This window comes from Hyla sarda, chromosome 5 (assembly GCF_029499605.1).
Source record: "Hyla sarda isolate aHylSar1 chromosome 5, aHylSar1.hap1, whole genome shotgun sequence".
Classification (NCBI taxonomy): domain Eukaryota; kingdom Metazoa; phylum Chordata; class Amphibia; order Anura; family Hylidae; genus Hyla; species Hyla sarda.
In genome coordinates this window covers 171,146,167-171,173,829 of record NC_079193.1, presented here as the reverse complement: position 1 = coordinate 171,173,829, position 27,663 = coordinate 171,146,167, and the positions used below count along the sequence as shown (strand labels likewise).

General features: G+C 45.7%; 1 protein-coding gene across 3 annotated transcripts in view; it reads left to right on the top strand.

Annotated features, from left to right (window-relative positions):
- RECK (reversion inducing cysteine rich protein with kazal motifs) overlaps window positions 1-27,663 on the top strand; it is a 115,850-nt gene that overhangs the window by 66,331 nt on the left and 21,856 nt on the right. For all 3 annotated transcript variants that reach the window (XM_056520738.1, XM_056520739.1, XM_056520740.1), the window contains 4 exons: window positions 13,058-13,194; window positions 18,322-18,462; window positions 21,367-21,546; window positions 23,235-23,357. In XM_056520738.1, coding sequence (XP_056376713.1) covers window positions 13,058-13,194; window positions 18,322-18,462; window positions 21,367-21,546; window positions 23,235-23,357 — 581 coding nt within the window. The remainder of the gene's footprint in view (window positions 1-13,057; window positions 13,195-18,321; window positions 18,463-21,366; window positions 21,547-23,234; window positions 23,358-27,663) is intronic.

The window sequence follows — 27,663 nt, the reverse complement described above, 5'->3', positions numbered from 1 at the left end:
CCTTCAGCGCCTGAGACGCTCTTGGTAATTGCTCTCTGTAACCCTGTATTCCCTAATATAGTGTATAACAATGAGATTTTGAAACTGGATAACCCCTTTAACAGAAAAAATTATGCTATGTAATATAAGTTGTCTGTAAGTTTTGGCGCAAATTCTCAAGTTTCTTTTCTCTGGGAGGTTTCTTTTCTTTTCTTACTATTACTACCTCTCTACTCCTCCTCTAAAATCCATCCTATATCTATACCCAAAAATGGCCTAGTACTGTTTTTTTGCGTAACAACCAATCACAGCTTTCATATTTTAACAAGCCCTGGTAAGACAAAAGCTAAGCTGTAAACTCTCCGACTGTAAAATGTCTGCAAGCTCCTCCCCCTTCCTATTTGTGCAGTCCCAATATTCCTTGCCACATTGCACCCAACCCCATAAAAAACTGTGTGTTCCAGCAACACTCCAAAATACTGCAGAGAGCAATAGACTCCAACAGGTCAATTTATGCTGCTCAGTATTTATCACTAAGAGTATCCACATAGATGTACTAATAGCAAACAATGGACCAAAAAGATACACCCATGCTAGTAATGATATATACCAAGAAAATATGAGCCATAATCTTAAAGGGGTAATCCACTGGGAAAAAAATTTCAATCAACTGGTGCCTGAAAGTTAAACAGATTTGTAAATTACTTCTATTAAAAAATCTTAATCCTTCCAGTACTTATCAGCTGCTGTATACTACAGAGGAAGTTCTTTTCTTTTTTAATTTCCTTTCTGCCTGACCACAGTGCTCTCTGCTGACACCTCTGTCCATTTTAGGAACTATCCAGAGTAGGAGCAAATCCCAAAAGCAAACCTATCCTGCTCCAGACAGTTCCTGATATGGACAGCAGGTGTCAGCAGAGAGCACTGTGGTCAGACAGAAAGGAGATTCAAAAAGAAAAGAACTTCCTCTGTAGTATACAGCAGCTGATAAGTACTGGAAGGATTAAGATTATTATTATTTTTTTTTAAAGAAGTAATTTACAAATCTGTTTAACTTTCTGGCACCAGTTGATTTAAAAAACAATGTTTTCCAGTGGAGTACCCCTTTAGTATAATAAAATAAAATACCATCTTTATTAAATATTAAACTTAAAAACATATGTACCAATATCAATAGTAATAGACTATATCATCAGCCATAGGATCTAGACAATGTTAAACCAGTTTTACACCATAGGTTAATAAATTTAAATACAATGAATTATGGTTCAACAAGTTTTATTGAAGATTTTTCATTATACAAAGATATACAAAGTTTTGTATAAAACATATAAAAGTAATCGTATAACATATACCAATAAGGGAAGGTTTATGAGTCGTGCACAGAATAGTAAACACATGAAATATACAATCTTTAGGAGAAACAATAGTGAAGTGGTAGCCTATATACAAATAGTAGCTAGATGTCCCTAAAAGTATATTGCATAACTCCCGTACTGTAAACCCTCACTCACCCATAATGGTACTAAGGTGCTACTGCTGGACCCCGGCAGTAATGAATAGCATGGGGGTATCTCCTTAGAGGTGATCAGTTTGGCCTCTTATGGCTTGTTTCATCCTTTATACTTGGCATACATTTAAGTATATATGGCATCCATTATAAAGCACATGGCCATCTTAATCCCAAACACTGCCATTTTATATGAGAATTTCAATGTGGCGTATATATAGGTCCTGATTAACTATAAGTGGAGTGGAGTTTTCTTTTTCTTTAGTTTTTTTTTTACAAATTTTGTAAAAAAAAATAAAAAAAGCAGTCCAGAGCTCAAATTCACCACATTTTATGTGGAAACAGTGGTAAATTTGTTGAGATTTTTCAAAACTGTCAGGGACATGCCCCTTTTGGGAGAGTTGGATGGATTTTTTTTACGCAAAATATAACGCACAAAACGTGTAACACGATTTGGGATGCAAAACCCAAGAAAAAATAATTGAGATGACATTAGTTAATGACCCCTATAGTGTCTGTGGGTTAAGTGGTGCCCCAGAATTAAATGGGAACTCCAGTGGGGAAAAAAAATTCTAATCAACTGGTGGCAAAAAGTTATTGTCACGATTCGGCTTACAGGTTGTGGATCCACTGTGTCAGCGAGGGATTGGCGTGGACCGTGCTGGTGGACCGGTTCTAAGAGGCTACTGGTGTTCACCAGAGCCCGCCGCAAAGCGGGATGGTCTTGCTGCGGCAGTAGCAACCAGGTCGTATCCACTAACAACGGCTCAACCTCGCTGACTGCTGAGAAGGCGTGGGGCAGAAGGACTAGGCAGAGGCAAGGTCAGACGTAGCAGAAGGTCGGGGCAGGCGACAAGGTTCGTAGTCAAGATGGATAGCAGGAGTTCAGGCAACACAGGCTTTGGACAACACTAAACGCTTTCACTGGCACAAGGCAACAAGATCCGGCAAGGGAGTGCAGGGGAAGTGATGTGATATAGCCAGGGAGCAGGTGGAAGCCAATTAAGCTAATTGGGCCAGGCACCAATCATTGGTGCACTGGCCCTTTAAGTCTCAGAGAGCTGGCGCGTGCGCGCCCTAGAGAGCGGAGCCGCGCGCGCCAGCACATGACAGCTGGGGACCGGGACGGGTAAGTGACTTGGGATGCGATTCGCGAGCGGGCGCGTCCCGCTGTGCGAATCGCATCCCCGCCGGCAATGTCAGTGCAGCGCTCCCGGTCAGCGGGTCTGACCGGGCTGCTGCAGGGAGAGAGACGCCGTGAGCGCTCCGGGGAGGAGCAGGGACCCGGAGTGCTCGGCGTAACAGTACCCCCCCCCCTTAGGTCTCCCCCTTTCTTTGTCCGGCAACTGCTTCCCATGGGATGAGGACACGGGAGTGATTGAAGGGTTTCCTCAAAGGCAGGCCGTACAGCAGGAGTGGGAATGGGGAGGGAGGGCAGGGGGTGAAGCATGGCACGGGACAGGGTGTCACCAGGACGGGGGCCATGAGGAGGCAAGGCACAGTCCAGGTAAGCCTTGGGGAGACCAGGTGTACGAGGAGGCACTGAGGCTTGCCTGACGGGACTGGGAGGGGGGGAGAGGCATTTCTTATGGCAAGAAGAGTCCCAGTTCTTGATCTCCCTGGTGGTCCAGTCAAGGGTGGGAGAATGAAGCTGGAGCCATGGCAGACCGAGGAGGACCTCAGAGGTGCAGTTGGGAAGGACGAAGAATTCAATCATTTCGTGATGGAGTCCAATGCACATTAAGAGGGGTTTTGTGCGGTAACGCACGGTGCAATCCAATCTAACTCCGTTAACCGCGGAAATGTAGAGCGGATTGACGAGACGGGTCACCGGGATGCAGAATTTATTCACCAAAGACTCCAAAATAAAATTCCCAGAGGCACCAGAGTCCAAGCAGGGAGGAGTTGGGTGAAGGAGAAATCCGCACGGGCACCGTGAGACGTGGAGAAGCAGACTTTGAACCAAGAGACGCCACACCCACGTGAGCTGGGTGCGTGCGTGCGTTTCCTAGACGTGGAGGACGAATAGGGCAATCCACCAAGAAATGCTCGGTACTGGCACAGTACAGACAAAGATTTTCTTCCCTACGGCGATTCGTCTCTTCCTGGGTCAGGCGAGACCGATCCACTTGCATGGCCTCCTCGGCGGGAGGCCCAGGCGTAGATTGCAAAGGATACTGTGGGAGAGGTGCCCAGAGATCTAAGTCTTTTTCCTGGCGGAGCTCCTGATGTCTCTCAGAAAAACGCATGTCAATGCGGGTGGCCAAATGGATAAGTTCTTGCAGGTTGGCAGGAATCTCTTGTGCGGCCAGCACATCCTTGATGCTACTGGATAGGCCTTTTTTAAAGGTCGTGCAGAGAGCCTCGTTATTCCATGATAATTCGGAAGCAAGAGTACGAAATTGGATGGCGTACTCGCCCACTGAAGAATTACCCTGGACCAGGTTCAGCAGGGCAGTCTCGGCAGAAGAAGCTCGGGCTGGTTCCTCGAAGACACTACGGACTTCAGCGAAGAAGGACTGGACTGTGGCTGTGGCAGGATCATTGCGGTCCCAGAGCGGTGTGGCCCAAGACAAGGCCTTTCCTGAAAGAAGGCTCACTAGGAACGCCACCTTAGACCGTTCTGTAGGAATCAAGTCCGACAACATCTCCATATGCAGGGAACATTGAGACAGAAATCCACGGCAGAGTCTAGAGTCCCCATCAAATTTGTCCGGCAGGGACAAGCGGAGGCTAGGAGCGGCCACTTGCTGCAGAGGAGGTGCAGGAGCTGGCGGAGGAGATGGTTGCTGCTGTAGCAGAGGCAGAAGTTGCTGTAACGTGGCGGTCAACTGCGACAGCTGCTGTCCTTGTTGGGCAATTTGCTGCGATTGCTGAGCGACCACCGTGGTAAGGTCAGCGAGACTTGGCAGCGGCACCTCAGCGGGATCCATGGCCGGATCTACTGTCACGATTCGGCTTACAGGTTGTGGATCCACTGTGTCAGCGAGGGATTGGCGTGGACCGTGCTGGTGGACCGGTTCTAAGAGGCTACTGGTGTTCACCAGAGCCCGCCGCAAAGCGGGATGGTCTTGCTGCGGCAGTAGCAACCAGGTCGTATCCACTAACAACGGCTCAACCTCGCTGACTGCTGAGAAGGCGTGGGACAGAAGGACTAGGCAGAGGCAAGGTCAGACGTAGCAGAAGGTCGGGGCAGGCGGCAAGGTTCGTAGTCAAGATGGATAGCAGGAGTTCAGGTAACACAGGCTTTGGACAACACTAAACGCTTTCACTGGCACAAGGCAACAAGATCCGGCAAGGGAGTGCAGGGGAAGTGATGTCATATAGCCAGGGAGCAGGTGGAAGCCAATTAAGCTAATTGGGCCAGGCACCAATCATTGGTGCACTGGCCCTTTAAGTCTCAGAGAGCTGGCGCGCGCGCGCCCTAGAGAGCGGAGCCGCGCGCGCCAGCACATGACAACCGGGGACCGGGACGGGTAAGTGACTTGGGATGCGATTCGCGAGCGGGCGCGTCCCGCTGTGCGAATCGCATCCCCGCCGGCAATGTCAGTGCAGCGCTCCCGGTCAGCGGGTCTGACCGGGGCGCTGCAGGGAGAGAGACGCCGTGAGCGCTCCGGGGAGGAGCAGGGACCCGGAGCGCTCGGCGTAACAGTTATACAGATTTGTAAATTACTTGTTATGTAAAAATCTTAACTCTTCCTGTATACTACAGATAAACTACAGATAAAAATGTGTGTAGTTCTTTCCAGTCTGACAACAGTGCTCTCTACTGACACCTCTGTCCATGTCAGGAACTGTCCAGAGCAGGAAAGGTTTTTTATGGGGATTTGCTTCTAATCTGGACAGTTCCTGACACAGAGAGGTGTCAGCAGAGAGCACTGTTGCCAGACTGGAAAGACCTTTATATTTTCTCTGTAGTATACAGCAGCTGATAAGTACTGGAAGGATTAAGATTTTTAAATCGAAGTAATTTACAAATCTGTTTAACTGTTCTACCCCAGTTTATTTGAAAACATTTGTTTCCCACTTGTTTTCCACTGGAGTTCCCCTTTAATGTGTCCTAGAGAAACAAAAGAAAAAAACAGATAAAATGTAATCCTGGTCACCTGTGGCCTCATCCTAGGAGCAATACATTTGGCACCCAGCAGAACATGAGTTATAACTTTTAAGCAGCTTATATAATGTAATGCGGTTGGGCAATGCGAGTCACATCACTTTTAATCCTGGTCACTTTAATGTTGTGATTAGAGATTACTTCTATTAAAAAAATCCTAAAGGGGTATTCCAGGAAAAACATTTCTTTTTATATATCAACTGGCTCCAGAAAGTTAAACAGATTTGTAAATTACTTCTATTAAAAAATCTTAATCCTTCCAATAATTATCAGCTACTGAAGTTGAGTTGTTCTTTTCTGTCTGGCAACAGTTCTCTCTGCTGACATCTCTGCTTGTCTAAGGAACTGCACAGAGTAGAAGAGGTTTGCTATGTGGACTTGCCTCTACTCTGGACAGTTCCCAAGACAGGTGTCATCAGAGAGCACTTAGACAGAAAAGAACAACTCAAATTCAGCAGTTCATAAGTACTGAAAGGATTAAGATTTTTTTATAGAAGTAATTTACAAATCTGTTTAACTTTCTGGAGCCAGTTGATATATAAAAAAAGTTTTTTTCCTGGATAACCCCTTTAATCCATCCAGTACTTAGGCAGACAGAGGTGTCAGCAGAGAGCACTGTTTTCAGACAGAAAAGAACAACTCAACTTCAGCAGCTAAGTACTGAGAGCTGGAGCCAGTTGTAATGAAAAAACATTTTTTGTTTTCTGTGGAATACCCCTTTAAGGGCAGAGTACCCCTTTAACTTTTGACATGTCTGTGTGATATTTTGAAGTACATGGGACTTTTTGTTCCTATTTATAAAATTTTCTCTATCGGCTCCATTGGGGTACACAGACCGTGGGTGTATGCTGTTGTCTCTAGGAGGTGACACACTATGGCAACAAGAAAGTCGGCTCCTCCCAGCAGGATATACCCGCCTCCAGGCCCTGAGCTAATCAGTTTAAGCTCAGTGTCTAAGGAGGTAGACACGGTCTGGAATTCTCTCCAGACCAGGTCTTATGTTTTATTATTTTCCTAGTTAGGGAATGTGTTAGATTTTTTTGTTTCTTTTTCTTTCATGTTTTCAGGTGGGGACTCAGGAGCTGCGGCTCACTGTTTCCCCATTGCGAGTAAGGGGACACAGACATTGCGTATATGCGCTGTTCACCCCCTCTCGCCAACGGTCAGCGCCTGGGTTTGTACCTCATGGGTCCGGGTCACCCTATCTCCCTGCTCGCCTCGCTCGCACTTGGTAGCCCGGCGTGATGCAGGTAACTAAAGCTGACTGAAGACTTCATAGAGAAGACTTCATGAGGTAAGTTCTTCAGACTGAGGTGAGTATTTCCCCCTTTTAGGTGTGGACTTGCAACCTCTGGAGACCCCTAGTTTTTGGCCCACTCTTTATTTTACCAGGGCAACCCCTTCATGGTGGTCTTGGGGCTTATTCAAGAGGGACTTGCAGCCCTCTCTTAGTTTCAGGTTTGGGGACATATGGAGAGAGAGATATAGGGATAAGGCAGAGACAGGGAACAAATATTAACAGACAGTGCGTTGGTGTGAGGACTGTTCAGGCACCATGGCCAACTCCCTCCCTCAGCAGCCGCAGCTGCCGACTTCACTTGCGAGTGCCAGCTTCAGTTTTAGCCGCATCTTGCGCCTGTCTCTCCCTCCCGTCGGCAGCGTGTAAATGCTGCCGACTGTGTTTTCACCCGCTCTCTTCCCATTGCGCTCGCACATGTGACCGCATATGGGCTTAGAGCTGAGTGCGGGCGCCATTATCTCCCGGCCTCATGTATCAGCCGCGGGCTCCGCACGGTCTTAAGCCCCGCCCACCTGCGAGCCGCGGCTGTAGTTTTTTACTATTCTGAATATGCAGCTTCAGCTGCATATTGCTGTTATCTGCAGCGGAGGCTGCCGGAGGTATGTTTGCCCGCTCCCTTCCCCTGTCATTCACATATGTGTTTGGGGCCGGGAGCGGGCGCCATTATCGGCCGTATGTACTTTGACTGCGGGCCCTGTACGGACTTACGGACCCGTGGCCGGCGGGCATTCCCCAGAGCGCGTTATCGGTACTGTGTGCGCGCAGAGGGGTTTTCAGGGCTAATCAGGATGCCCTTGCTGGGTGAGACTTGTGTCCATGCCCAGACAGATTCCTCCCTCTAAACAGCTCAGGAGGTTACTTTTTACACATTTAGGGGCTGTATCCCTGGAATGTATGGTTCTGCTGAAGCCGTTGGTTCTACCCACACACTGCTTCCCCAGACTCCCCTGTGATGAGCTCCAGTTCTGTGGGGATTGCCTTTGGAGGGATCCTCCCTACTCCAGCCCTCCAGAGGGTCCCGCTCTCCCCTATACTGACGCTCTTGCAGCGTCATAAGGATGTTTCATCTGACTCATCCCCCGAGTCTCCTGGCAGGCACGGGCGCTCCCCTCACAGGCATCGCCCTGTTACTCCAGCTAGTAGCTCCCCTGGAGGACGCTCCTATGGTCGCCGCTCTGGCTCTCCAGACCCGCGTACCAGATCAGTTTCTCCCTCTTCCAGGACCACCTCACACGTCCCCATTCACCTGGAGAACTTGTGGTTGGAGTTTCCGATTCGGCCTCTGACTCAGAGGACCGCATGGATATGTCGGACATGGTGCACTCATTGGATTCAACCATAAAAGACACCTTCCTTCTAGAGGACCCAGGAACTTCGGACGAGGCTCCAGAAGTTACCTTTCATTGTGCCCGACCTCTTCCAGGGCTGCCTCACCTCGTTCCCATTCACCTGGAGAACTTGTGGATGAGGTTTCGGCTTCGGTCTCCAACTCAGAGGACCGCATGGATATGCCTGATGTGGTGTACTCATTGGTTTCGGCCATAAGAGACACCTTCCAGTTAAAGGACCCAGGAACTTCGGACGTAGCTCCAGAAGTCTCCTTTATTCATACCCGACCGGCACGCAAGACTTTCAGCTTTCTCGCTGAATTTGACGTCCTGCTGGAATCCGCCTGGAGGCGTCCTGACAAGAAGTTTCAGGAAATGAAGAAGGTTCAAGCATGGTATTCCCTCGCCAGGGACCTCATTGCTTGGTGGACCTCCTCTCAAACTGTGGATCTACCGGTCTCCCGCCTCTCTAAGGCGACTGTCCTGCCGTTGACTGATGCGGCTGCCTTTCAGGATCCAGCGGACAAAAAGGTGGGGACTTTGGCAAAATTTGCCTTTCAAACAGCAGGTCCCTTATTTCTTCCTGCTTTTGCTTCTGCCTGGGTGTCAGATGCCCTTTCAATATGGTCTCCCAACTCCGCCAGGTAGTATTCAGGATTCCTCCGGAGGATCTATCTGAACTAGCTCTCCGATGTTCCTCTGCCAGAGTTTTTTCTGTGTTCTGCTCCCATGCGCAGCCACTGTGCTTCCTTTGCCACAGGCTACCTGGTAGCCCTCCGTCGCTCCATGTGGCTTATAGCCTGAATGCCGACACAGCCTTCAAGAAGGGTGGCGACGGGCGGTAAGAGTTCCTTATACCTCTGGATAAGGCTCGCAGAACCACTTTCCATCGGAAGCCTCCTCCTTCCGTTCCTGCAGACCTTTGGTTCCAACAAATGGTCCAGCCTGGCACCTTCATGGGTAGAGGGTTTCCCCCTTCCGGACCCATCCCACCCACAGACCTTCCTTGGCCTGACGGGTCGCCCCACCCACCGACCTTTTCTTGAGTGGTTGGTCACCTCTTACTCTTCCGGGATGCCTGGATGACGCACATTCAGGATCCCTTGGTCAGGAATGTGGTAGTCAACGGATACAGGATCGAATTTGCTTCCCTTCCTTGGGATTGCCTTTTTCTTTCCTGGACCCTCTGTTTCCCACTCTCTAATGAAGGCAGTTTGGGTCACGCTCCAGCTCTTTTTTATTCGGGGAGTAATTGTTCCGGTTCCTTCAGAGGAACGTTTTCGAGGTTTATTCCAACCTCTTTGTGGTCCCCAAGAAAGGCGTTTCTGTTCGCCCAATCTTGGTTCTCGAGTATCTCAGCCAGCATCTTCTGCTTTCTCATTCCGAATGGAGTCTCTCCATTTGGTGCTGGCGCCCATTGTTCAAGTGGAGTTTTCCCTTCTCGGTGGACATCAAAGGTGCCTGCCTCCACGTCTCATTATTTCCCGGTCATCAGTGGTACCTCCGCTTTGCATTTCCGGACGGTCATTTCCTTTGTGGCCCTCCATTTCGGTCTGGCCACTTCTCCTCGGACCCTTTCCAAGTCCTGGCGCCTGTGATAGCCCTTTAATACGGACATCAGTTGTTTCCGTGATCTCCGACTTGGACGACCTCCTGATCAGAGCTCCAGCCAGGGCCCAGATCCTGGAGAATCTTGGTCTCAACCTCCAGTCCTTGTCTCACTTTGGTTGGATGGTCTATCGGGACAAGTTCGACCCTCTCCTGGGGCTCCAGTTCGACGCGGCCTCTGCCCGCTTTCGACTCCGCCGAATAATCGTCCGACTCTCTTATCTAGAGTCCGGTGACTTTGGCACCCTGCTCCAGTTTTTGATTCGCTTTTACATGTATGTCCTGGGTCGATTGGTGGAGGCCGTGCCATTTACCCACTTTCATCACTGACTTTTTTTCCACCTGCTGATTCTCTTCCGGTGGGACAAGTCTCCATTGGCTCTTGACAGTCTTGTCAGTCCCTTCTATGGTGGCTTCGTTTTCCCCCTGATTTTTCAGGGGCGTTCCTTCCTGCCCCTCTCTGCCAGTCTGTCGGGCTGGGGAGGTGTTTTTCAGGGACCGGCCGGTCTGGGACCTTGGTCCCCCGAGAAGCCCCCTTTTTCCCCTTCAACATGTTGGGGTCTAGGGCAATTTTTTCTTTGCTTGATTCTTGGGTATTTCCCTTCTGGGCGGAACTCAGGTTTCCGGCCATCTCAGCTATCTTCTTTCCGGCCGTCCCTGGGATGTGGTCTTCTCGGTTGGTCCTCAGTCGTCCAAGACGAGTGGTCCCCACATCTGGGGTTGTTTGCAGTGATCTGCAACCCCTGGGGCGCTCCTGGCGTGGACCTCTGATTTTTCCGCCACAACCGAAGCGTTCCTCTCTCTTGGTCGGGCTTTGCCCTACCTTATCTGTTTAGTGGTCGGGCGTTGCCCTACCTTGTTTGTTTTTCCTCCCCTTCCTCTCTTTTCGGGGTTCTGAGGAAACTCATAGTAGGGCGTTCCCACCATTCTCGTGGCCCAGCCGTGGTTCGGTGTCATGGTCAGACTCCTTAACGCTGTGCCTTCCCCATTGTCCAGACCTCCTAGTTCAGGTCTCCTGTCCCACCCTATTTACCGTCTCTGCTTTTGCCCGTGTGGCGATTGAGACAGCGGTTCTGGGGACCCATGGTTTCTCTTCCCAAGTGGTTCGCACCATGCTGAGGGTTCACAAGCCTTCTTCTGAAAGACTTACCACCATACCTGGCGGTCTTGTTTCCGGTGGTGTGCAACTCAGCTTTTTCTCCAGTCGCCGTTTTCCTTCCCGACCCCTTTCCCTTTCCAGTCGGGGCTGGCCCAAGGGTTGGCTTTCAGCTTCCTTATGGGTCAAGGTTCGGTCTTTTCCATTCGACGTCCTCTAACGTTCAATTCTCATGTCCGAACCTGGTTCTGGGAGTGGCACAAACTGCCCCTCCTTATCAGTCCCTTGAGACTTACATTTGGTCTTAGGTGCACTGCAAGGCATTCCTTTTGACCCTCTCAGGGACATTTTTTCTTCGCCTCCTTCCCCGGAAGGTGGCATTCCTTATTGCTCTTACCTCTGTTAGGAGGGTGTCAGAGCTGGTGGTTTTCTCCTGCCGTTCTTCCTTCCTGGTTGTGTACCAGGACAAGTTGTTTTCCGTCATGGTCCGTCCTACTTACCTGAGATGGTTTTTGACTTTGTCATCTCAATGAGAACATCGTCCTACCGTCCTTTGTCCGGTCTCTTCTCACGTCTGGGAGCGTTTGTTCCACAACCTGGTTGTGGCGAGGGCTGTTCGGACTTCTCTCCTTTGGTGTATAGGTCAGTGTATAGGACAACTTGCTTCTACGACCACCATTTTTTTGGTGGATCCGGTCTGCTCTTTTTTTGAGCGCTTACCGCTGCAAGTGGAAGATCCACCCTTCTGGGGTTTGGCTCATTCGACCCTTTTTTCGGGTCATCCTGGGCCCACCGCTACGTGGCTTCAGCCTTGCAGTTCTGTAAGACGTCCGCGCGGTCGTCTTCGCACTCTTCTCAAGGTGCTTCCAGATTCTTACCTTCGCATCAGTTGATGCTACTCTGGGCTTTAAGATGTTGCAGATGGCGGTGGTCCCACCGTACACCTGTCTGTTTCCTTACCCACGGTCTGTGTCCCCCCAATGGAGCCGATAGAAAAAAGGAGATTTTTTAACACTTACCGTAAAATCTCTTTCTCGAAGGATCCATTGGGGGACACAGCTCCCACCCTTTTGGGTTTCTCTTTGGTTCTCTGTCCGAGGGTGGGTTCAGTTATATCTTTTCTTCTGGTTCTCGGACAGTTCGTGTTTTTTTTTTTTTGCTTTTTTCCTTGACCTGTCGGTCCTCTCCTATTGCTCTGGTACTAAAACTGATTAGCTCAGGGTCTGGAGGCGGGTATATCCTTCTGGGAGGAGCCGACTTTCTTGTTGCCATAGTGTCACACCTCCTAGAGACAGCAGCATACACCCACAGTCTGTGTCCCCCAATGGATCCTTTGAGAAAGAGATTTTACGGTAAGTGTTAAAAATTTCCTTTTTTCTGTCATGTGATGAGAAATTGCTATTTTTGCTTTTTTTTTTCGTTTACTGTATTCTCTGTACAGGGCAGTCACAACAAAAAAGGTTTGTTTTTTGTTACATTTTTTTTTTTAAAATGCGAAAGGATGGTGATTAAAATTTTTATTGGGAATTTTTTTTAAATATCTCTTAAAATTTTTTTTATAGGGGTGCCAATGGAGTTCTGACAGGTGCAGCATCTGTCCAATAAATGTATACATGCATGGTTGCTATTGACCACAGCATCTAGAGCAGTGCTTCCCAAAGTTGGGGACACTGCAATAATCCTGGGATAGGTCATAACTACTGTAATTGGGGAGCATTGATTAAAAATATAAAGGGGCAATAGAAGCATAAAGGTGTAAAGCAGTGGTCTTCAACCTGCGGACCTCCAGATGTTGCAAAACTACAACTCCCAGCATGCCCGGACAGCCGTTGGCTGTCCGGGCATGCTGGGAGTTGTAGTTTTGCAACATCTGGAGGTCCGCAGGTTGAAGACCACTGGTGTAAAGGATAAAATTCTCATGTCTGCAATCACTTCATACATATTCTGCTGTATGCTGACTTCATACATATTTATACAGCTTCTTGGAAAAAATCTGAAGAAAACATATCACTGCATATCTAAAATATCTGCTTGCGAGGTATAAAGAAATAATGGATGGATGTATCACAGTTTTGGTGCATATGGAAATTAACTTTGCATTCCATTTTTTTTTTTCTTGAAGAACAGATTGTATTGAGATACTGAGAAAGTGTGGTGACCATAGTAAATTCCCAGAAAGCGAGACTGCAGAAAGCATATGTGAGCGGCTTTCATCCACTGATGATTCAGATGACTGTATTCCACTGGATACATATCTCCGTAAGTCACTCAAGTAACCTTTGTATAAAATCCTACGTGACACACCTAATGTAAGGGGCTGTCTATATATACAGTGCATTCGGAAAGCCTTCAAACCCTGTAAGTTTTTTTTTTACATTATGCTGTGTTGCAACCCTGTGCCAAAAAAAAAGGTTTGCCCCATCAACCTGCATTCAATACCCTGTAATGTACCGTATGTACGCCAAGTTTTTCAGCATGATTTTTCGTGCTGAAAACGCCCCCCTCGGCTTATACTCGAGTGAACTCTCCACCTGTCAATCCCTTCATCAGTGGTCTTCAACCAGCGGACCTCCCGATGTTGCAAAACTACAACTCCCAGCATGCCCGGGCATGCTGGGTGTTGTAGTTTTGAAACCTCTGGAGGTCCTCAGGTTGAAGACCACTGCGGCCTTCGTCATCATCCAGACCCCCCCCCCTTTTTGGCGGGAAGTTAGGGTGAGCTGGTCCAGGCCATCTATGCTGCAGGGGCCGTCCCGGTGGGGAGGATTAGTGGTTGCGGACTGTCCATTTTCACCAGGGGGGGGGCCTCTTCTCCGCGCTTCGGGCCCCGGACTAGTGACGTTGCCCTGACGACGAGGCACAGGGACGTTCATGCGCAACGTCCCTGGCGTCGTCGTCAAGGCAACGCCACTAGTACGGGGCCGGGCCCGAAGCATGGAGAAGAGGCCCCCCGGTGAAAATGGACAGCCCGCAACGACTAATCCTCCCCCCCCCCCCCCCCCCGGACGGTCCCTGCAGCATAGATGGCCCAGACCAGCTCACCCTAACTTCCCGCCGAGGGGAGGTGAGTACAAAACAAAAAAGGGGGGGGGGGGGGGTCTGGATGATGACGAAGGCCGCAGTGGTCCGGGCATGCTGAGAGTTGTAGTTTTGCAACATCTGGAGATCCGCAGGTTGAAGACCACTGATGAAGGGATTGACAGGCGGTCATGATGAAGGGGGGGATGATGACGGGGTCTGGATGATTACATGGGGGGATGATGTATTTCCCACCCTAGGCTTATAGTCGAGTCAATAACTTTTCCTGGGTTTTCGGGGTAAAATTTGTGTCCTCGGCTTATATTCGGGTCAGCTTATACTCGAGTATATACGGTAAATGTAAAAACAGAATTTTAGAAATTTGTGATACATTATTAAAAATGAAAAAATAAAATTTAGCATGGAGGTAGGTATTCAGACCCTTTGCCATGACCCTTGAAATTTAGTTCTGAGGGTCTCCCATACCTCTTGTTTTAAAATTTTTAGTCGTCTCCTGTGGTAAAGTCAGTTGACTGAACAGGATTTGGAAAGACACAGCCCTGTCTATATGAGGTCTCACAGCTGACAATGTATATCAGAGCAAGAAGAATGAAAATTAAAAAAAAATACCCCAAATCCAGGTGTAAATTAACCTTGTGGTTTCATACCGAAGAAGATTGGATGTTGTAATTTTTGCCGAAGGTGCCTCACTAAGTACTGAGAAAAGGGTGTGAATACTTATGTCAAGGCAATATTTTAGTTTTTCCTTCTCAATAAATTAGAAAAATTGCTAATATTCAAATTTCACTTTGTCATTATGAAGTAGAGTGTAGAATGATTGGGGGAAAAGTAATTTTTTTATTTTATTTTAGCACAAAACCGCAACATAACAAAATGTGAAAGAAATAAAAGGATCTTAAAGGGGTACTCCACCCCTAGACATCTTATCCCCTATCCAAAGGATAGGGGATAAGATGTCTGATCGTGTGGGTCCTGCGGCTGCGGCACCCCAGACATCCGGTGAACAGAGCTAACTCCATGCTGGATGACTGGCAATGTCACGGTCATGCCCCCTTAATGCAAATCTATGGGAGGGGGTGTGGCGGCCATCACGCCCCCTCACATAAACCTGCATTGAGAAGGCGTGGCAATGATGTAACGAGCAGGGCGTGACCATGATGTCACGGGCCTCCGGCGCTGCACCCTATGCTCTAGACGAATGCTGTGTGCAGCATTGGATAGGGGAAAAGATGTCTAGGGGCGGAGTACCCCTTAAAGACTTCCTGAATGCGCTGTATATACTGTACCTGCTTGCATACTTTTTTATACCAGTGTTGTAAATTCTGTTTGTGTGGTGGCCCAGTACGGGAGGTGTTACCCTGTACCCTTGCTGCCCTGTCAGGCAGCCTCCTGCAGTGTTCCCTGCCCCCTCCTCCCCCCTTGCATCTGTTTATTGTAATTGTATATAATCCCTATGTTATATATGTAAGAGGGTTATATCTAAGAGACTGTTTTCCATGTGATTTGTCATGTGATTGTTACCCAGGAGGTATCAGTGACCAGGTGACTTAGGGGTTACCAATGGGACCCCACCAGAGCCTCCCCCATATAAGCCCTGGGTGGAGCCTCTGCTCGCTCTCTTATTCTTTGCTGAGGTCCAGTCAAGTCGTGCCTAAGTGTGTGTCCAGAGTCATAGGGGGCCTCAAGTCCAGTCTGCAGCCACAAGCTACAAACCTGCAAGTAAGCCGCAGTCACAGTGTTGTCAGTCACCAGTCAAATCAAATCAAAGTCATTCATCTAGTCAACGTGGCCTGTACTAAATTGTCCACCTCTACTACAAGTCTTAGCAAGCCCTTAAGGTCTCTGAAGTCACTGGTCACCTCCGTGGGCCTGACTGAACTGTATAGACTTTTCCACCTGTCTAACCTCAGTAAAGCTACCATTGTCCGTAACTTGGCGTTGGAGTCATTATCCCCCCCCCCGTGCCTAACCCAGAATCCAGCTGTATGCCTTTGGGTGGTATTAAGGATAAACCATGCCCTGGTGTCACGTATACAAGGGGTTAATGGCATCTGCCCCTAGGGTAATTCCATCTGCATTGCATCACACCCCATACCACATTTGCATAGTAGAATAGTAAATAGTATAACCCATGTATAAATTCTGTGCAATGCACCCACAAACTAATGGCAAAAAGATCTCCTTGTTCATCTAAATGTCCCTTTACATATAGAGTTCTGCTGAAAAAGTAGGTGAGTCTATATACTGATTTCCTTACTCACACTGACTGTCAGTAGATGTATACCACTGTTCCACCACAACACCTATATGCCAGGGAAGTATATCACATACATGTTACGCCTAGCGCTCCGGGTCCCCGCTCCTCCCCGGAGCGCTCACGGCGTCTTTCTCCCTGCAGCTCCCCGGTCAGTCCCGCTGACCGGGAGCGCTGCACTGTCATGGCCGTTGGGGATGCGATTCGCACAGCGGGACGCGCCCGCTCGCGAATCGCATCCCAGGTCACTTACCCGTCCCGGTCCCCTGCTGTCATGTGCTGGCGCGCGCGGCTCCGCTCTCTAGGGCGCGCGCGCGCCAGCTCTCTGAGACTTAAAGGGCCAGTGCACCATTGATTGGTGCCTGGCCCAATTAGCTTAATTGGCTTCCACCTGCTCCAGACTATATCTGACCTCCTCCCATGCACTCCCTTGCCGGATCTTGTTGCCTTGTGCCAGTGAAAGCGTTTAGTGTGTCCAAAGCCTGTGTACCTGAACTTCTGCTATCCATCCTGACTACGAACCTTGCCGCCTGCCCCCGACCTTCTGCTACGTCTGACCTTGCCTCTGCCTAGTCCTTCTGTCCCATGCCTTCTCAGCAGTCAGTGAGGTTGAGCCGTTGCTAGTGGATACGACCTGGTTGCTACTGCCGCAGCAAGACCATCCCGCTTTGCGGCGGGCTCTGGTGAAAACCAGTAGCCTCTTAGAACCGGTCCACTAGCACGGTCCACGCCAATCCCTCGCTGACACAGCGGATCCACTACCCGTAAGCCGAATCGTGACAATACATTAATAGATACTATTTTCCCATCATCCACTGCAAGCTGTGGAGAGCGCTGGTTTACATCCAGATCCAAAAAATGTGGTCCAGATGGAACAATACAATAGAGAAGAAAAAAAAAAAAAAAACAGCACTTGTAGCTCAGCTATAAACTTAGTTAGCTCTGGGGGTTGCAGACATAGTTTGCTTCCTTCCTCCTAGGTAGCTTTAAAGAGGTATTCTCCTTATAGATTCAATAGCTTAATATAAATAGGTGTTTAAAAGAGAACTCCAGCCAAATGAAATAATTTTTATATAGCCGTACATGCTATAGTTATTTAACTTTGTATTGTACAAATGTAACCTTTGCTGAGCACATAGCTTGTTTCTCTCAGCTGTTCCTCCAGGCGCACAGGAAGTCCAGTAGTTCTTATCACACATGATGAATGTCATCTATAGTAGACAACAGGTCACTTTGCAGTATCACACTCCCTTCCACTCAGCTCTCAGAGAGCCGAGAGTGCTTCAGTATGTGATGGGCAGTGATTGGCTGAGGCTGCAGACACCTCCTTCATATAGTCACTGCTTCTCTAACCATGTGACCTGCTCAGCAGGGGCTCATGGTCTGTGTAGTCTTTTTCAGCTCTCAGTTCCCTGCACAAACCAGGACCTGGATTTACAAAGGCTGTTTAAATGCGGGGGTCCAATTTTGAAACAAATCAGCTTTGATGCCCCGTGGAGTTATGATGAACATATCTATATAACTTATATAAATTTTTATTTTGACCACAGACTTGCGGGGCCCCGTTCAGGAGATCACGGGGGTCCCATCTATAACTTATCCCCTGTTCTTTGGATATATTCTTATATTATTATTTTTCTCTGCACTACTCCTTTAACATAGATACAAACAATATTAATATAAATAGAAAACAGATTGGTTTTCCATATACTCTAGAGATAATTTATAGTAAAAAAAAAAAAAAGGCATAATATTGAATAAATACAATACTGTACATAAATATTTTATAAAGCCAAATGCATCATGGCAAATATAGGCTGCATTAGGAGGGTCATATCAAATGGTACCGTAATTTAATAATAGCCTATACTGTAAGCAAATAGCCTTAGCAAAAATAAAAAGAATGTAGTAGCTAATCAAAAAAAAAAAAAAAAGAGAAAACCCAGCTCCACTATTTATCATTTCTTGTAGAAGAACTTTTCATTTGCATTGAAGAAAGGTCCTTTTTTTGGTCGCTTCCATTACATTAGTATGACCATTAGATTAGCCTAGTAACAATATTCATCACTATGTTTTTGTCTTAATTAATTTAGGATCAAGTCCACTTGACAACATTACTGAGGATGTTACTCATCCATGCAATCCAAATCCATGTCCTGCTAATCATATATGTGAGGTAAACCGAAAAGAATGTCTTCCTGGAGAACCATGCCTTCCATATGTTTGTACAAAAGGTAACATATTAATGCCAATTTTAACGTTTTTGTCCCTCATTATAATAAAACTATAATACATTGGCTGTATAATATATGTAATTAGTATGGCGACACATAATATGTATGTGTCTTCTTTTTTTTGTCACCAGAATAGAAACTTTTTATATTTTCCTATTTTTTGAAAATAAAGATCCTTTAAAAAATAAATAAATACAATGGAGGCCTTGTTTTTGTTGGTTGACCAGCATTTTGATGTCGATATGACTTTTTTATTCAGTTTATTTGAAAGATGAGGTGACTATAACTAATATTTATGTTTTACTCTGGCCTTTTAAAGGGGTACTCCGGTGGAGAACTATTTTTTTAAATCAACTGATGCCAGAAAGTTTGACAGATTTGTAAATTAATTCTATTTAAAAATTGTAATCCTTCCAGTACTTATCAGCTGCTGTATGCTCCACAGGAAGTTCTTTTCTTTTTGAATTTCTTTTCTGCCTGACCACAGTGCTCTCTGCTTATACCACTGTCCATTTTAGGAACTGTCCAGAGTAGGAGCAAATCCCCATAGTAAATCTATCCTGCTCTGGACAGTTCCTGACATGGACAGAGGTGTCAGCAGAGAGCACTGTGGTCAGACAGGAAAGAAATTCAAAAAGAAAAGAACTTCCTCTGTAGTATACAGCAGCTGATAATTACTGAAAGAATTAGGATTTTAAATAGAAGTAATTTACAAATGTGTTTAACTTTCTGGCACCAGTTGATTTAAAACTTTTTTCCACCAGAGTACCGTTTAAAAGACATAACCCTTTTTTTCAACCACAGAGCCATATGAGGGCTCGATTTTTTGCAGGATTAATTATACTTTACAATGACACCTTACATATTGACATACAATTTATCGCAAAGCAATAAAGTATATATATTTTATTTGTTTGCGCCGTGATTTGTAGTTTTTACCAGTACCATTTTTGTTTTGTTTGAACTTTTTGATCACTTTTGTTAAATTTTCATGACATGTTGTGTTAAAAAAATCTGTAATTTTGGCATTTACCCATGCGTGATTCCAAATATGTTTGTTTTTCATTTTTATTTTGTTTAATTTTTTTTAGGGGGAAAAAGGGATTATATATATTGGGGGGTATGTATATTTGCTATTTAATTCTTACTAGTTGAGTACCCGGCGTTGCCCGGTTTTTCTACCTAATCCTTGTGGTGGAGGAAAAGCAACATAGGAGGAAGTACTTGTCCTCATATCCCGTCCTCATACCCCAACCTCATATCCCATCCTCATATCCCGTCCTCATACCCCAACCTCATATCCCATCCTCATTTCCCGACCTCATATCCCATCCTCATATCCCGACATCATATTCCGACCTCATATCCTGACCTTATATTCTGTTTTCAAATCCTGTCCTTATGTCCCCGTCCTCATGTTCCCGTCATCATATCCCTACCTTATATTCAGTTTTCATATCCTGTCCTCATGTCCCCTCTTCATATCCCATTCTCATATCCTGTCTTTATATCCCGACCTCGTATCCTGTCCTTATATCCCATCCTCATATGCCATCCTTATCTCCTGCTCTCATACCCTGTCCCCATATCCTGTCCTCATATCCCGTCCTTATATTCTGTTTTCATATCCCGTCCTCATGTCCCGTCCTCATATCCTGTCCTCATATCCCATTCTCATATCCTGTCTTTATATCCCGACCTCATATCCCATCCTCATATCCCATCCTTATCTCCTGCTCTCATACCCTGTTCTCATATCCCATCCTCATATCCTGTCTTTATATCCAGACCTCATATCCCATCCTCAAATGCCTTCCTTATCTCCTGCTCTCATACCCTGTCCTCATATCCCTTCCTCATATTCCAACCTTATATCCCAACCTCATATCAGTCCTCATATCTTGTCCTCATATCCCGACCTCATATCCCGTCCTCAGGTGGGGCTGAGCTGTGATGAAGAGATTGTAGGGTGAAAATAGAAGGAGATGTGGTTTTGTGGAAGTGGGCATAACTTGCAAGCTGGACCAATGCACAAACAGGGTAGAAAAATAGAAAGGGGTGTGGCTTAAATGGTGGGTGTGACTTTGTGAAATGGGGTGTGGCTAGACTGATACACTCACCAGGAGATGCCAAGCAGAGCTTGTAGTATGGAACTGAAAGTCCTATATACTTGCATGGGACTTTAAAACAAAAACCCCATCCTTCACGTTGTGTACTGAGTTTAATCAAAATAAGTTATGCTGAAACATACATTTCCCATAGACTTGTATAGGACTTTAAACAAAAACCCCAACTGTCGCAAATGTGGGTGCGTAAGGGTTAATTTATCTAGCCTATGTTTGTAGTTGACATATTAGTAACGTGTACCAAGTTTCATGAAAATATCTTTAGCGGTTTGGAAGTGATGCTGGAACATACACACATACATACACACACACACACATTGGCCCTGATTTACTAAGAGTGGAATGTAGGTTTTGTTGTGTTTTTTTCTGTTCCGACCTTTTTTTTTCCATAGTATTTACTAATTTACTCCACTTTAAAGTGTAGGGTTTTCTTCCCAGAAAATTCACATGATTTTCAAAGTGGTTTTCAGAAAAGACAAGTGATTTTGGATGAAATGTAGGGAACACGCCCCTTTTCCCGAAATCCACGCCCATTTTGTTGGCCTTTTTTTCTCACTCTGAGTGATTCTGATTGTCGGGTTTTTTCTGTCGCACATTCTGTCGCATGGTCTGTACGACAGAATTTAGGCGCAAAACCCGACAAAAAGAGTAGGAATCCTGTCAGTAAATGAAGGCCGTTGAGTTTTATATATATAGATTCCAAAATCTTGTTTAATGCGCTGATGTTTCTTAGCATTTCTTTATCAGTTTTATGATGTGTGCGTTCTTTTCCACATAGGATGCAAGTTGGGAGAAGCATCTGACTTTCTTGTACGACAAGGGGACCTTATTCAAGTTCCTTCAGGGAAAGTGGGCTGCTATAAGATCTGCACTTGTAGACAAAGTGGTACTTTGGAATCCTGCATGGAAATGAGTTGTGTTGATCAGATATCATGCAATGTTGGTGGGCAACACAAAAGTACGTACAACACAACAGATTTTTAGTTACACTAGATATCAGATTAACACTGAAATGTAAAATGATAATGTCCTTTATATTAAGCTGACACTTTTAAAATACAGTATACAAATCATGTAAACTTAACCCCTTATTTACCAGGGTATTTTGGACATTTGCACCTCTGGAAGTCAGGGCATTTTTTACACTTATGACGTGTACAAAAAAATAAAAATAAAAAATAAAATATATATATTCATACTAAATTCCAATACTTAGATATTTTTTAGAGCAGACACATGGCACATTGTCAGAAGTTCACTAACAACTTTATGGTATCCTCTAATGTAAAACAGGGATAAGATGTCTGATCCCCAGTGGGGGAGGGAGGGGGTGTCCGGTCACTGGGACCCATGCGATCTCCGAAAACGTCACAACTCGACCGCTGCCAGAGAGACAGATGTTCTCAGCACATGTACCCCTGTCGTCCTGGACACGCACGACCTGGCATGACTTACCAGAGTGAGCGCTCGCTCCCTGCTTCTAGCACAGCATAGGCGCACGGAGGTTTCAGCCAACAGGAGCCAGTGCTCGCGGAGGGAGTGAGCGCTCGCTCTGGTAAGTCTTGTCGAGCCACGCGCACATCCAGGACATCAGGGGCGCACGTGTTGAGGACCTCTGGCAGCGGTCCCAGCGGTGACATAGGGAGGAAACACATGGCAGCAGGGGGGCCTATAAATGCCCAGTTAGGCTACTAAATAATTTTATGAGCAGTTGCTCACCTTGCCACATGAACAATGGCCCATGTTACCCTTTTTGTAGGAAAATCTAAAGACAAGCAAGAGGATAACAAATCCAAAATGTTCTTTAATTATTCTCCTCTCCTTTTTTGCATAGGCTGAAGTATAAGCTGCAAGTATATGTAGCTTCCACTTTACACTGTTCTAGCTCATGGCTAGTACTGCAGTCCTGGTCTTATTTTAAAGCCAAGGCTATAGCCATAATCTAGCCAGAGCTTAGAGACCACTGCGATTAAAAATTATTCTGCCCTTAAAGAGTACCTGCCATGATTTTTTCAAATGGTATAATCCTCCAAGATCACTGCCCCCATCATGATAAACCTCCCCCTGCCTTTATTTTTATTTTATTTTAAATTTTCTACCTTGATATTGCTCTGTATTTTCTGCTCAGTCAGATTCACAGATTGTAATGGGGCGTTCCCCAGGAGATGTGACATCATCTTAAGCAATACAGGGTAGAACTTCCTCCCTCACTCTGCTACACACAGCCCAGAGCAGTGCAGTGTGAGATGAACTATGATTGGCAAAGGCTGCACCCCCCTCCCCAGCACTCCAGACTGCATTTCCTGATTTTGGACTTCTGCCAGGCCAGCAGAGTCCAAAGTCTATGCAAGAGATGGGGGGAAATGTGCTCTGGACAAGTTGGAAGACACCTAGTGGCAGTTTTTTAAAACACAAATAAAACATAGAAAACTTCATTTTTTAAAACAGAGTACATTAGACGAATGTGTTATTTATCAACAGGAGTGCAATAGCAAAAATGTGTTTTAATGACCGTGCCCATTTAAAGAAATATATTCATGTAAATATTTATAATAATATTGATAACATTAATAATTCTGAAATCCTTTATGTCTTGTATTGCCATTATAAGCATGCAGATTTACATAATGTCTAAATGTCTTATAGATCATGGAACATCCTTCAAAGTTGGCTGTAATAGCTGTTCGTGTGTTGCCGGTAAAGTCCGCTGTTCTAAACGTCAGTGTATAAATGAACCAGGCTCTGATGGTGATAGAAGCATGTTTACTGGTAAGAACTTAAGTTACATTTTTATATTTAAAAGTAAAAACAACAGAAGGAACAGACAGTAAACAACCATCAATATAACAGAAGCGTGTAATACAGAATAAATCATAATAAAAAAACATAGTTAAAAAATATACTGAAAATTCAGTAAATGGATAACTGTTGTAATCAAAAATGCTATATCCAAAACCTGCTGACCTTTATACAAGTCTGAAAAGAGTAAAGCATGTCCCTAAAAAAAGTGCCACCCCAAAAACAAGTTGAATGGAAGCTGGAGACGGTGTGAGCATTAAAGGGGTACTCCGGTGGAAAACAAATTTTTTTCATATCAACTGGCTCCAGAAAGTTAAACAGATTTGTAAATTACTTCTATTTAAAAAAATCTGAATCCTTCCAGTACTTATCAGCTGCTGTATGCTCCAGAGAAAGTTGAGTTGTTCTTTTCTGTCTGACCACAATGCTCTCTGCTGACACCTCTGTCCATGTCAGGAACTGTCCAAAGTAGAAGCAAACCTCTTCTGTTCCAGACAGTTCCTGACATAGACAGAGCTGTCAGCAGAGAGCACTGTGGTCAGACAGAAAAGAACAACTCAACTTCCCCTGTAATATACAGCAGCTAAGTACTGGAAGGATTAAGATTTTTTTATAGAAGTCATTTACAAATCTGCTTAACTTTCTGGCACCAGTTGATTTAAAAAAAAATGAAATAAAAATGTTTTCCACTGGTGTACCCCTTTGGGGACTGGTATTTAAAATAACCATTATTATACCGTATATGAAGGTTCCAGTATTACAGTTTTTATAAAGCTACAAGCATTACTCTTACTAGATCTTGAGCCATTGCAGCTATGGTCTTAAAGGGATAGTCCAGTGGTGAAAAACGTATCCCCTATCCTAAGGATAGGGGATAAGTTTGAGATTGCGGGGGGTCCGACCGATGGGGCCCCCTGCGATCTCTCCGTACGGGGGCCAGGCTCTCCGGCCAGATAGCGGGTGTCGACCTCCGCACGAAGCGGCGGCCGACACGCCCCCTCAATACATCTCTATGGCAGAGCCGGAGATTGCCGAAGGCAGCGCTTCAGCTCTGCCATAGAGTTGTATTGAGGGGGTGTGTCAGCCGCCGCTTCGTGCGGAGGTCGACACGCCCCCTTCCCGCGGGCTGTCGGGGCTCTGTACAGGAGATCGCAGGGGGCCCCAGCGGTCGGACCCCCCGCGATCTCAAACTTATCCCCTATCCTTTGGATAGGGGATAAGTTGTTCACCACTGGACTACTCCTTTAAGGGCTAAGAACAGGTATGCGCCATTGGAAAGTGTGGAGAACAGCAGTAAGGGAAAGTCAAGGGAGACAAGTCAGTGTGACTGCAGCATCAAACAGGGTAAGAGAACGGTACTCTGTTCACCAACAGTAGCAGATGGAAGCCATGGGACGTAGAGGCCTTCAGAAGACAAAGTTTAGTCCCCTAGGGGGTCAATAAAGTAAAAATAAAGCAAAAAATACACAACCCCCCCCAATAAATAAAAATAATAAATGAGAATATACATTCCTCTTCCTCCCCATTATAAATATTTTTTTTTAGAAAACAAGGAATATATTCATCTTTCGTATTTTTGCACCCATAGCGACCCAGCGTATAAAACTATGGCATTTTTTTTAAAGCAAACCGTGAATGCAATAAAAAATAAATAAATAAATAAATAAACTTGCCAAAAATGTAATAAATAGTGAATAAAATATCACTATTATGTAAACATGTACCCAAAATTATAGCATTAACACCAAGTAACTCTACAGAGTTTTTTTGAAAAACTGCCACTGCAGTCTTTAAAGGGGTATTCCAGGAAAAAAAACAAAAAAAATTATATCAACTGATCCAGAAAGTTAAACAGATTTGTAAATTACTTCTATTAAAAAATCTTAATCCTTTCAATAATTATCAGCTGCTGAAGTTGAGTTGTTTTCTGTCTGGCAACAGTGCTCTCTGTTGACATCTCTGCTTGTCTCAGGAACTGCACAGAGTAGAAGAGGTTTGCTATGGGGATTTGCTTCTAAACTGGGCGGTTCCCGAGACACGTGTCATCAGAGAGCACTTAGCCAGAAAACAACAACTCAACTTCAGCAGCTCATAAGTACTGAAATGATTAAGATTTTTTTATAGAAGTAATTTACAAATCTGTTTAACTTTCTGGAGCCAGTTGATATATAAAAAACATTTTTTCCTGGATAACCCCTTTAAGCCAAAGTGGATCCATTAGGAAGGAGAATTATAAGTCATTTCTTTATATTTTCCATTCCTTTGGAATACACTTCTGCTTTTGCTCAAAAACCACAGTGGCATTTGTATGTGTGTGTGTATATATATATATATATATATATATATATATAGTAATAAAAAAAAAATAACAATATAAATAGTAATAAAAACATACCCATAGGTACCATATACGTGTGGCTTTTGCCATCATGGGCAGCTATTATTGATAAGTTGTAAGGCAGGTTTGTTCTATACTTGGTTCCTAGGTTTTCGTCTGCATAGCACTACATCATACTTATTTGATCGTATATTATATTTGGATCTATATTTAATTGGGATATATGGTATATTTTGTATTTCTGTAGCACATGCAATGATGTTGTATTTAATTGTTACCCTCTAAAACTGTATTTATGCATGATTGCCCATGGCCTATTATGGCATTTGTACCTGTATGGAGTAGCCTTTATTTAGCATTTATTAAGCAGGGTCATGATACATGGTTTTTAATGCTTGTTGAGTTTCTTGGTATGTTCATGAAAATTTATATTGCATAATCCAGATATCTTCAGGGTGTGCACATTCTTTCCTTCTGTCTTTTTTAAAGTATACTAGTCGTTCACAAAAAACATTTTATATAATGTAGATAATACTATTATATGTATATTTGTAATATACATTGATTTAAAATTTGTATATTTGTGGGTGAAAAATAGCTGTCTCTATGAGGAGTCCAAATACAGGAAGCGAAGGCAGGACAAGTAGGGCTCTGTGCAGATTCCTGGCTTGTCAATCATCCTGCTGTGTGAGCTGTGAGCATGTCACAGAGCCTCACTGCCCAGAGCCCTGCTTGTCCTCACTGCCCAGAGCCCTGCTTGTCCTCGGTGCACAGAGCCCTGCTTTTCCTCACTGTACAGAGCCCTGCTTGTCCTCACTGTACAGAGCCCTGCTTGTCCTCACTGCACAGAGCCCTACTTGTCCTCACTGCACAGAGCCCTGCTTGTCCTCAGTGCACAGGGCCCTGCTTCTCCTCACTGCACAGAACCCTGCTTGTCCTCACTGCACAGAGCCCTGCTTGTCCTCACTGCACAGAGCTCTGCTTATCCTCACTGCACAGAGCCCGCTTTTCCTCACTGCACAGAACCCTGCTTGTCCTCACTGCACAGAACCCTGCTTGTCCTCACTGCACAGAGCCCTACTTGTCCTCACTGCACAGAGCCCTGCTTGTCCTCAGTGCACAGGGCCCTGCTTCTCCTCACTGCACAGAACCCTGCTTGTCCTCACTGCACAGAGCCCTGCTTGTCCTCACTGCACAGAGCTCTGCTTATCCTCACTGCACAGAGCCCGCTTTTCCTCACTGCACAGAACCCTGCTTGTCCTCACTGCACAGAACCCTGCTTGTCCTCACTGCACAGAGCCCTGCTTGTCCTCAGTGCACAGAACCCTGCTTGTTCTCAGTGAACAGAGCACTGCTTGTATTCCATGCACAGAGCCCTGCTTGTCATCAGTGCACAGAGCCCTGCCTGTCCTCAGTGCACAGAACACTGCTTGTCCTCACTGCACAGAACCCTGCTTGTCCTCACTGCACAGAACCCTGCTTGTCCTCACTGCACAGAACTCTGCTTGTCCTCATTGCACAGAACCCTGCTTGTCCTCACTGCACAGAACCCTGCTTGTCCTCACTGCACAGAACCCTGCTTGTCCTCACTGCACAGAACCCTGCTTGTCCTCACTGCACAGAGCCCAGCTTGTCCTCACTGCACAGAGCCCTGCTTGTCCTCAGTGTACAGAACCCTGCTTGTCCTCACTGCACAGAGCCCTGCTTGTCCTCACTGCACAGAGCCCTGCTTGTCCTCACTGCACAGAGCCCTGCTTGTCCACCCACACTTCCTGTATTTTTTACCAATGTATATTACAAATATACAAATAGTATTATCTGCATTATATAAAAAGTTTTTGTTAATGACTGGTACACTTTAAGGTCTGATTAGTGTTAAAGGTTTGTAGTACCCCTGCCTAGTATGGGTGGGAATAAGGACTTTTTCTGATCTCATGC